The 11,957-nt window shown below is 36.5% G+C and overlaps 1 protein-coding gene across 1 annotated transcript; it reads left to right on the top strand.

The window, feature by feature from the left end:
* The first annotated feature begins 6,335 nt into the window (after positions 1 to 6,335).
* On the top strand, positions 6,336 to 7,248 carry LOC140761585 (salt stress-induced protein-like). The gene is made up of 3 exons (XM_073098981.1): positions 6,336 to 6,381; positions 6,474 to 6,668; positions 6,743 to 7,248. Exons 1-3 carry the CDS (start codon positions 6,373 to 6,375, stop codon positions 6,989 to 6,991), a joined length of 453 nt encoding a protein of 150 aa, XP_072955082.1. The 5' UTR covers positions 6,336 to 6,372; the 3' UTR covers positions 6,992 to 7,248.
* The last annotated feature ends 4,709 nt before the right edge of the window (positions 7,249 to 11,957 follow it).

The following is an 11,957-nucleotide window of genomic DNA, read 5'->3' as shown; positions in this document are numbered from 1 at the left end:
TGGATGTTTACACACCCATACCCTGTGACCCAGTATAGTTATACCTACCAAAAAATAAAATATGAGATTAATATATTATGAACCATTCAAAGCTTTAAATTAAATTTACTGAATCGTGAAGCTCGTGCTACAATTGTTAGATCTCGATTTGATCCACCGTGTAGGACTATATAAATATTTCCTTCTTCTCATCACTCATCACCATTCGAGTGAGAGACTTGGTTCGGTTAAGCTACGTACGCATACGTTCTTCTGAATTGCATGCATGCTATCAATTGTTCTTTTCTACGTACTTGGTCTCCATTTAATTTGCAGGGTGGACTCGTGAAGGTTGGGCAGTGAAGGGGAGTCCTTGGGTGATGAAGGAATCCTCTGTTCGCCTTGAGAGTATAACCATCTACTACAACAGCAACGTTATCAACTCCTCGTTTCAATACCATGTTGATGTGAAGTCACGGATGATAAAATATCTAACTTTAACGATATCAAACTGTCTATCAACAAAAAGAACCCATAGATCACATATTAAATCATAAAGAAAGCATGTCTATTAAATTAGAGAATGAAAACAAATCTGAATCCATTGTTTATAGGGAGGAGATACATGATATATATATATATATATATATGTGTATGTATGTATGTATGTATATATGTATATATGTATGTATGTATGTATGTATATATGTATGTATGTATGTATGTATGTATGTATGTATGTATATATATATATATTAGTGGATGCATATGTCTTGTTATCCTTACTTAGTTCTAGACTTGATCAGACGGCTCAACCCACCCATGCTCGGCCCGGTTTGGATCGGGCTAAGCCCGGCTTGGACTCGGTTTAGGCCCGCATCGAGCCCGAACTACCTATGGACTGCACGAGCCAGCCCTTTGCCCGCCCGATCCGGCTCGAAAGCCCGCATGTAACACCCCAAATTTGTATTAAAAAAAAAATCCCGTGACGCACACGCCGACACAGGCACCTGCCACCCCCACCCCCCGCGTCCTCTCTTCTCCTTCTTCTTCCCTTTCCCTTGTCGTGCACGCCACCTTCCCCACCTCCTTTATCTCCTTCTTCCCCTCACCGCAGCCATCCCACCCCCCTCTCATCTTCTCCTCCACCTCACCTCTCTCCCTCTCTCGCGGATTGCCGAATCCGGAGTCTACGAAGTGGCGTTGCCGCCGAAGCCGGACCGAGAGCTGCCAAGCCTGCCAGCCAACCCCCGGTAAGCCTCCCCCTGCTATTAATTTCGATAGTGTAACCCCCTTCCCTCGTCATCGTTGGAGCCCACGGGGGCCAATGACCTCGCGTCTAGCCGCCGATCCGAGAAGCCCCGGTGGAGGGAGAGAAGCCATCTCTGGGCTTTGGGCCCTTGGTTATGGGGGAGGATGGACTCCCCATGGCTGCCGGCCATGGAGCGCGGTTGTCGTTGTAGGGTCCACCTCCTTCCCTTTTTTTCCCCTTTTCCCCTTTCACTTACCTGTTGGTCTCATGGCCGCCGCCAGCCTCGTGGCCGTGTCGTCGGCCTCGTGCCGCACCGCCCGCAGCCCCGCAACCCTGTGGATCCCTCTCACTGTCTCGACCTCCTTCCCTCGGGAGGAGATGGGATGGAAGGGTGGGGGTTTAACCCCCACCCATTCCCCCTTAGTGGGCTGTAGTGGTCTGCAGCCCACTAAGCTAGTTTTGGGTGGGCTGCGGTTGGACTGCAGCCCACAGCAAGCCTTGGTGGACTATGGTTGGACCCCAACCCACCTCTCGCAACCTTGTGGGCTGCAGCCCACCAAGGCCCTCTTGCTTATTGGATTAGGTTTGAGCCTACCCATTGCCTCTAGCCTAGCCCATTTGGGGCCATTTGGACCCTATAATCCTATTTATCTTTTTCACCTGATTTAATTAGCCTGATCCGTCGTAATGACAATTTAGTATCATGTGAATTTTAGGATGACATAAGACTCGCCCTAGGAGACTCCGACTCATGTATTTGTCAAGCATAAATACGCTAACAAGATATTTAATTCTATTAGTTCGCTAATCTTACGTATGGCGTTACTTGCATGAATTAATAGGATTGACACTACGTGAGGAAAATTTTGGGATTCCGGAGGAGCCGGCTAGCTGATGAGATTTACCATACTATGGAGACCCACTATGCGAGTAGAGTTATACAAATCTAGAATAATATAATTACAGTCATTATACCTGTCGTGACACTGTAGGAAATATCGGTATTAATGCATGCATTTAGTACACCATGTTATATCTTTACATATGCAGTTATTAATAACTTGCTCATCATGATATTATGAGATTGTTAATGTAGTATAAGCATTAGCGTGATATGCTTTGCATGTATCCTGTATGATATACCCTTGCATATATATATCTATTGTGAATATAGAATATAACAATCAGGATGACTATGACATGCTCATTCAGCCCAGGGTTAAGGGTAGAGTGTATCTTATATGACTATACTATTAGCGGCATACACCCGAGGTCGGAAAGCCTATGTAGCATTCAGGTAGTTATACTGCATAGTCAGGACTAGATTATGATGATAGAAGAACATGATTGTGAGGCGGGGATATAACTCTAGCGGTACCCGACGACGTAGGGTTAGGGCGTCTGTTGATGAGCCGAGGGCTCCCGATTCTCTCGTCGAGGGCAGTGATGATTTAGAGAGAGTGAGATATGGTATTTATGGGCTTACGACTGGGGTTTTTAGTCTGATGGCCATAGACAACCGGTCACATATAGTGTCGCCATACACGTGTAGGTGACATTACCGCTAGATGTGTATATATCCCCCCTCGATGTATAAGATGATGGATGATTATGTGATGGATGATTGTTTCTTGAGAGTATTTACCCTATGTGGTGAATAGCTCGGTGAGCAATGATAAGTATGATTAATGCTTTGGTAGGCATGAGATGACTAAACTGCTATTTTATTGCTATGCATAACATATAAAACCTATGATTAAGATGAGTACGAATAAGAGATTGTATCAAACTTTACATCTGTGTGAACTTATCGTGATACGTATAGGAATCCAGGATAGTGACTGGTAATCTTTATCAATTGCATTGATTTAGTAATTTGTGGTAAGTCATTTCAACAAGCATATCGTTATTGTTAGCAAATATATGCATACATTGGATATACACATGTGATTTCATTATTTTAGATTGTCTGGATCCTACTCGCTGGGCTGTAAGCTCACCACCTCGTGGTGGTATTATTTCAGAGCTATGGGATGCAGGTATGGGTAGTGAGAAGTAACTGCTTTTCCTTTTCAGTATGTATAGTTGTATTAAGCTCCTGCGAGGGCGTTATGATGATGTTGTATTTTGGATTTTAGCATTGTATTTTGGATGTATATTTGGAAGGCTTGTTGTGGCCTGTGGAACTTGTATCCAGACTTTTATAGTTGAGTTTAATTATGGTGAATTTGTGTTGTTGTGCCTTGTGAAATGCTCGTACTGACAGGTCATGTAATGCACCGCGTGGGGGGATTTACCCATACAGTTTACACGTGTATTTGGAGGTTTGAGTGTTTCACCGCCCGTTTGGCCAGCAACTAGGCCCGCCCGTTCTGCTACAGTATTTACCCGTTTTGCTACAATAAAAACAACTAAAATTTTAGTACCGTATCATTTTACATTTTTTTAAACCACACATTTAAATTTTTTAAATGGACGGACATAAATATTTTTTTTAAAAATAAGCTAATAGTAAAAATATTCTAAAAATAGCTGAAATATGGGTTGGGCCAAATGATTGGTGGGTCGGGCTGACCCGACCCAACCGGCTAATTCGATCTCTCACGGGCCGACATGCGGTAATGAGCTAGACTATTCTAGCTTGGCCTGAACCCAGCCCGGCCCGAGTAATTGATGGGTTGGGCCATGAACAAATACTTAAGCCAGATTGGCCTGAAAACCCAGCCCAAACCTGACCCAACCTACCCGATGATGATGTCTACTTAGCTCCAACAGAAATAAAATCGGTTGCATGACCCTTTTGTTAGCCTATGATTTTCTTTTATGCTCGAAGTTACCCTCATCTTCCTTCCCAAATCTATATTTCTTTTCCTTCTTCTTCTTCTTCTTATTCCTTTTAGTACAAAAAACTCTTCAGACAGAACCATAATTTGAAGAGACTATAAATAGTAAAATTTTAGATTACAATGTTAATGATTTTATCAAATTAGTTTTATATTATTTGGACATTAGATGAATATCTTCTAGATATTTTTTTTTCAAAATTTTATAGTTTAAATATGAAATTTATAGTTCAAATAATAATTTCCTACTAAGACAATGAAATTTCATAGTTTTGAAAAAATATTTTAAAAATAATCATTTGACGTTCAAAAATTATGAAATCAATTGAATAAAATTCGTAACGTCATGATTAGAATTTTTTTTCATATTCGAAACCTATCTACAGTAAAACGAAGACTTCATAGTTTATGGAATTCATAGTGTAAACATGAAATTCTACCGGTAATTTATAGTTTTTTAAGTAAAAAACTCATATTAAAAATAAGAGAAAATTGAGGGATAGAAGAAAAGCAACAAAAGAAAAAAATAATAATAAAGAAGAATAATGTATAGATCATTTCTCTCTTATATTTTTCATCAGCATTAACTAGCACTAAATGACAAAAAGATAAACTCGGAAGAAACAAAGGAAAAAAAACTTCATCTACAATAAAAACAAAAAATAAAAGTGACTTACAAAGCAAAAATTAAGTGGATTTTTGGTAGAAAAAAAACCCTAAAACTTATTCTACACACCAGCTATATGATTAAACATATACACCTGACTAACTGACTTCATAGAAGAATCTTACAACTGTGTCTTTCAGTTCTCAACCTATATTTTTGATGATTTCTCAGCTATTTGGCAATTGTAATTTCTACCATAAAATCGTCACCCATCCCTCTCTTGGACATTCTCCCATATGTTAATATAACGAATCAACCCATTTTTTCCGCACATTAAAAAAAAGGTTACTAGATGGTACGATGTAAATAACAATAGAAGTAAAAAAATATATGATATTTTTGATAAATTATTAACTGACATACAGTCATATAAATCACTAAAACAGGCCCTTAATATCATAATTGAGGGGCTCTATATTTGGAGCCCAAAAGCCAAGAGCTCAGCGCACTCCAATAGGGCTCTATATTTATTATTTGATTAATATTATATATATATATATTTAAATCACTTAATAAGTCCTCTTAATGTTATTATTTTTTAATAAAAATATATGGTTAAAAAATTCTAATCGATATCTTTATAATACTAAAACTAATATTCAATATTAAATAAATGCATCAAAATTATATTACATGAAATAAAAATAAAATATTTAAAATAAATTAAACAATTTAATATTAGACTTATTTTAAAGATCTCGATGAGACCTTTCTAATAGTACTATTTTTTATTAAAAATTGATTAGCAAAATAATTATATATTTACTTTAATTAATTAGATTATTTAATAAAGAATACAAACGAAATTTAAATTTTCATATTAAGCTTTTGTAGGGCAAAATTGACATTTTTAAAAGTTAAATATTATTAGAGCTAGACTCTAAATTTTTAGATAGGCTCCAAATTTGAAGCTCTACTCTGGCTAACTCCAAATTTAGAGCCTCATTTAAAGCCCGGATAGAGTTCCGCTTTAAATTTGGTGTTTTAGAACCCGATTAGAGTAATTGATTGGAGATGCATATCTTATTACATGTTGCCCAAAACACTCCCAGAAACTTAATAGATACAAAATATAATATTGCATCCTTAGAAATAGGGTTCACTAAAAAATGCCACTGAGATTAACTACAAGAAAAGAACCAAAAAATTCTATTCATCCTCAATAGTTGACGTGTACTTTGATACGTTCCAAATTCACAACATGGCCATGGTTGTTGTGCTATCTGGTCAGTGATCATAGCTAGCCCTCTTATCAGATTGCGAAATATTCATCACTAGTTGACGTGCGTTATTATGTTTGTTTGGAATCAAGTAACGTTCTTCCAAATTAGCTGACATGCGTTGTAATACGCGGCGATCTTATACTCTCTCTGTCCCATGGTTTCTTCTTCTTCTTCTTCTTCTTTTCAAAAAAGAAGAGATTAGACGACCCAATTTAACCCACGTCATGGTGTAGGCCAATCAGATTCTAAAGCTTTACTGTATCATTAGAAATATGGATCGTCCATCTCTCATATCCAAGATAAGCTACATATCTATATGGCTCTATAAGTACCCACCATATCCCTTCTTCATTTCACATTCTCATCACTCATCACTCACTCATCATCGACACTAGATTCAACAGAGACATGGAACTGGTATGATACGTTCTTCTTATTTGCATGCAGGCATGCATACCTGCATGAATGATACTAATAGTTTGTTCTACGTACTTGGTCTCCTTCTGCAGGCTGGACTCGTAAAGGTTGGGCTCTGGGGTGGAAATGCAGGGAATCCTTGGCACATGGACAACTCCTCTGTTCGCCTTGTCAAAATAACCATCTACTCCAGCGACGTTATCAACTCCTTCTCCTTTCACTACCAAGTCGATGGGAAGTTACACACGGCTGGACCTTGGGGCAATGCCAGTGGAACCTTGCATGAGGTATTTGCTTCTCGTTAGCTTGCTCGCCTTGATATTGTAGTAATTATCCTTAATTAATTAACTTAATTGTGCAGATTACATTCAGAGAGGGGGAATACTTAACAGCTATGTCCGGGACTCATGGCCGTTATGGCTCCAACATAGCGGATTGCATAAGGTCACTCAAATTTGAGACCAATCTTAAAAAAACTCTAGGGCCCTTCGGTGATCAAACGCAGGGAACTCCTTTCACTATTCCTGTGAGCAGTGGGAGGATCGTCGGCTTCTTCGGACGCTCCGGCGATCTCCTTGATGCAATTGGGTTGTACCTCAGGCCCAACTAATCGCTTGCCTGAGATTGGCATCATCAACTTCATCTTGCTGGAGGATGAATGCCTACGCGTGCTTATAAATATATATATGCAACTGTAATAAATAAAGGAAGTGAATGAGAGAGAGAGAGAGCTTGGGAGGAGATACATGATAGCATATATATACGTATGTATGTATGTATGTATGTATGTATGTATGTATGATGTATCTTGTTATCCTTACTTAGCTCCAGAATAAATAAAATCAGTTGCATGAGTTTGCAAAGAAATGGATGTTTACACACCCATACCCTGTGACCCAGTATCAGTTATACCTACCAAAAAATAAAATATGAGATTAATATATTATGAACCATTCAAAGCTTTAAATTAAATTTACTGAATCGTGAAGCTCGTGCTACAATTGTTACATCTCGATTTGATCCACCGTGTAGGACTATATAAATATTTCCTTCTTCTCATCACTCATCACCATTCGAGTGAGAGACTTGGTTCGGTTAAGCTACGTAAGCATACGTTCTTCTTAATTGCATGCATGCTATCAATTGTTCTTTTCTACGTACTTGGTCTCCATTTAATTTGCAGGGTGGACTCGTGAAGGTTGGGCAGTGAAAGGGAGTCCCTGGGAGATGAAGGAATCCTCTGTTCGCCTTGAGAGTATAACCATCTACTACAACAGCAACGTTATCAACTCCTCGTTTCAATACCAAGTTGATGTGAAGTCACGGATGATAAAATATCTAACTTTAACGATATCAAACTGTCTATCAACGAAAAGAACCCATAGATCACATATTAAATCATAAAGAAAGCATGTCTATTAGATTAGAGAATGTGGATGAATATGTCTTGTTATCCTTACTTAGCTCCAGCAGAAATAAAATTAGTTGCATGACCCTTTTGTTAGCCTATGATTTTCTTTTGTGTTTGAAATTAACGGGTGACCATTTTTTGCTCGAAATTACCCTCGTCTTCCTTCCCAAACCAATATTTCTTTTCTTCTCATTCTTTTTGGTACAAAAAAACTCTTCACGTATATTCATAATTTCAAGAGACTGAGTAGTAAAATTTTAGATCACGATGTTACTGATTTTATCCAATTAGTTTTATATTATTTGGACGTTAGATGAATATCCTCTAGATATTTGTTAAATTTTTTTAATATTTTAAGTATGAAATTTATAGTTTAAATACTAGTTTCCTACTAAAACTATGAAATTTCATAGTTTTGAAAAAATATTTTAAATATAATTATCTGACGTTCAAAAATTATGAAATCAATTAAATAAAATTCGTGACATCATGGTTAGAACTTTGTTATTATTAATTTTTTCATATTCGAAATCTATCTATAGTGAAACGAAGAATTCTATAAGAACCTAACCTTAAAAAAAATAATAAATTAAATTAAATTAAATTTTGGGCACTACGTGGCCAGCCACTGTGGCCGGCCTTGTGCCCATGCAACGCCACCCATGCAGCTTGATGCTCCATGGGGGTGCCATGCGTCACTTGCTCAGGTCGCGGTGGGCCCCACCCTGTCGCTACCACCGACTTCCCTCTCCCTATCGCCTCTCTCCCTTTCTCTTCTACTTCTCTCCACTCTCTCACTTTCGGTCTCTCTCTCACTCTCCTCTCTCTCTCAAACCCTCTTTCTCCCTTTTGGCCTTTAGCATGATTATATAACTTTATCTAGAGATGATTACAGTTGAGCATATTTTTATTATACATATAGTTAGGCTGATCTTGGATATGAGTATAATGATTATAAATAGAGATGATTAGAGATGAATATACTGTTATGGTTTTATGTCGAGATGATCTGTAACATGAGTTTGCATGTGATTATATTAGCATGGGTATGTATGTGTTGACTATATAGTTGAAGACTACATTACATCATTTTTCTCTTGATTCCTGTTCCACCTAAATTTCTATTATGCATTGACTCGTTATCGTACTGGATATATGCATATGATCTGTCATTTAGAAAGAAAGCATAAAATGTAATTAATATGATAGTTGATAGAAAGCGTGAGCATACCTGAGTGGGCGCGGGCGTGCTTGGAGATGATTGATCGCTCGACATAATCGCAATCCTGTTGGCCTTACGTCCGAGATCGTTAGTCCGTGTGCGTAATAAATATTCGGACAAATGCCATTCACTGAGGCATTTGTGGCGAGTTATTCTCACGAAGTTTCCATCAACTATGTGGGTGCCTGATCTAGATAGATGTTGATACCGTAGCGGGTGGCGGAGTATGCTCTGAGCTTTCGGACATTATGTTGAGACCGGATACCGGGTGTTGACTGTGCACAGTGGTCTATTATGATGATGACGTATAGAGCTGACATTAATGACTGAGATATTGAGAAATACATATAATTTTATTATTATTTGATTACCTGATTATCGAGTGGTCAATATATATCATATATTGTTACATTTTATATCATAGTATAATTATGGTCGGCATGCATCATGTGTCATATTTTTTAGAGAGTTATGATGATAGTATAACATGGAGATTTGTTTACTCATTGTCGATGATTATATATACTTTTATCGGTTATGACATGTTATCTACTTTTCATTTATATATTATTGATGATATATTCATATACTCATTCATGACATGATGCTTTTTCTGATTCATATTATCCAGTACATGATTTACTCTCTGTTTGGCATCACTGATTCGGGTAAGGTCTATTCACTAAGCCTTTTGCTTAGGACTCTTTTTATTTTCTTTTCTAACCCTCTCAGATATGTGGTACGTGATAGCTACATGAGATATCAAAAGAAGATATTTTAGATTGATGATGTGAGCTATAAGTGCGAGATAATATATATGATAGTTTGTATAAAAATTGAGTTGTATCATTGTTTGTTATATTTGTACTTTATTGTATCACACGATGATTTATATAGTACATGTCAGATTATAGTGCACTCGAGTATCAATTGTTTACTTGTATCTTGATGGTTTGTTGTGGCCTATGTGTGTCTTGCCAGATTAGGTAGTGATATAGTATATATTTTTGTGGACTTAGATATTCATATATTAACAGATTTATTTGGTTGATAATATGATTTGTTTGGAGTTGTATTATATGATCATAAATATGTTAGTATGTATTATTTGATGATGTCGTGATTATATGTGCATAGTAGTGTATCTATGCGAGACGAGCCTCGCCTAACCTGTCGCGTGCGTCGCGCGTGCCGTGTGAGCGCGTCGATATACACGTGCCCGTGCCGGGTGGGGGCGTTACAACTTCATAGTTTAAGTACGAAATTCATAGTGTAAGTTTAAAATTTCATTAGTAATTCATAGTTTTTTAAGTAAAAAGCTCATATTAAAAATAAGATAAAATTAAGGGATAGAAGAAAAGCAAAAAAAGAAAAAAAAAACAATAATAAAGAAGAAGGAGGAGGAGGAGGAGGAGGAGGTATAGATCATCTCTCTTATATTTTTCATAAGTATTAATGAGCACTAAATGACAAAAAGATAAACTTGGAAAAAATAAAGGGAAAAAACCTCATCTACAATGAAAACAAAAAATAAACTTGACTTATAAAAGCAAAAATTAAGTGGCTTATAGGTAGAAAAAAAAAACCCTAAAACTTATTCTACACCCTAGCTACATGACTAAAGATATACACCTGACTAACTGACTTCATAAAAGAATCTTACAACTCTGTCTTTCAGTTCTCACCTATTTGGTAGTTTGTAATTTCTACGATAAAATCTCAGCTATTTTATTATTAAAATATTACAACTGCTAAATATATATATTATTTTATATTTGATATATTTTAATAGTTAATATTTACATTGGAAAATAATTTTAAGTAATTATATTTTACGACACATGGATTTTAAATAATAATAAACATATTTATTTTATAAATAATAAAATATTAGACGCATTTTTATAAATAATAAAAAATTTAAAATGTAAATTAACTCAAAAATAATTTAATATGAGACTCATTAAAGGTCTCCATGAGACCTTTCCAATGGAACTATTTTTGTTAAAAACTGATTAGTAAAACTAATTATATACTTAGTTTAACTAATTAGATTATTTAATAAATGATACAGATGAAATTAAAATTATTAAATACAATAATTATTGAGTAAATTTGAAATTTTTAAAAAGCTAAAAACAAATGGAGCATGGCTCCATTTTTTTTTGTGGCGCTCCAAATTTAGAGCTCCACTATTACTGGCTCCAAATTTAAAACTAATAATGGAACCTGGTTAGAGCTTCATCGTGCTGTTAAAGCCCGATTAGAACTTCATCGGGCTCCAAAGTTAGTGTTTTTGAGCCAAGTGGGAGATGCTTTAAGCAGTATAGCATATAGATGACTCCCGATAGAATCAATTATCTTATTGCATGTTGCCCAAAACACTCCCAGAAAATTAAAAGATACAAAATATAATATTGCATCCATCCTTAGAAATAGGTTCCTTAAAAAATGTCACTAAGATTAATTACAAGAAGAAAACCAAAAACTTCTATTCATCCTCAATAGTTGACGTGTAATTTTGATTCGTTCCAAATTCACTACATGGCCATGGTGGTTGTGCTATCCGATCAGTGATCAGTAGCTAACCCTCTTATCAGATTGCAAAATATCCATCACTAGTTGACGTGCGTTATTATGTTTGTTTGGAATCAATTAACGTTCTTCCAAATTAGCTGACATGCGTTGTAATACGCGGCGATCTTATACTCTCTCTGTCCCATGGTTTCTTCTTCTTCTTCTTCTTTTTAAAAAAGAAAGACATTAGACGACACAAGTTAACCCACGTCATGGGGTGGGTTAATTAGATTCCAAAGCTTTACTACATCGTTAGAAATATGGATCGTCCATCTCTCATCTCCAAGACAAGCTACATATCTATATGGCTCTATAAGTACCCACCTTATCCCTTCTTCATTTCACATTCTCATCACTCATCACTCA

This window comes from Typha angustifolia, chromosome 6 (assembly GCF_048772165.1).
Source record: "Typha angustifolia cultivar Huaian chromosome 6, ASM4877216v1, whole genome shotgun sequence".
NCBI lineage: Eukaryota > Viridiplantae > Streptophyta > Magnoliopsida > Poales > Typhaceae > Typha > Typha angustifolia.
This window is presented reverse-complemented; position numbering and strand designations above follow the sequence as displayed.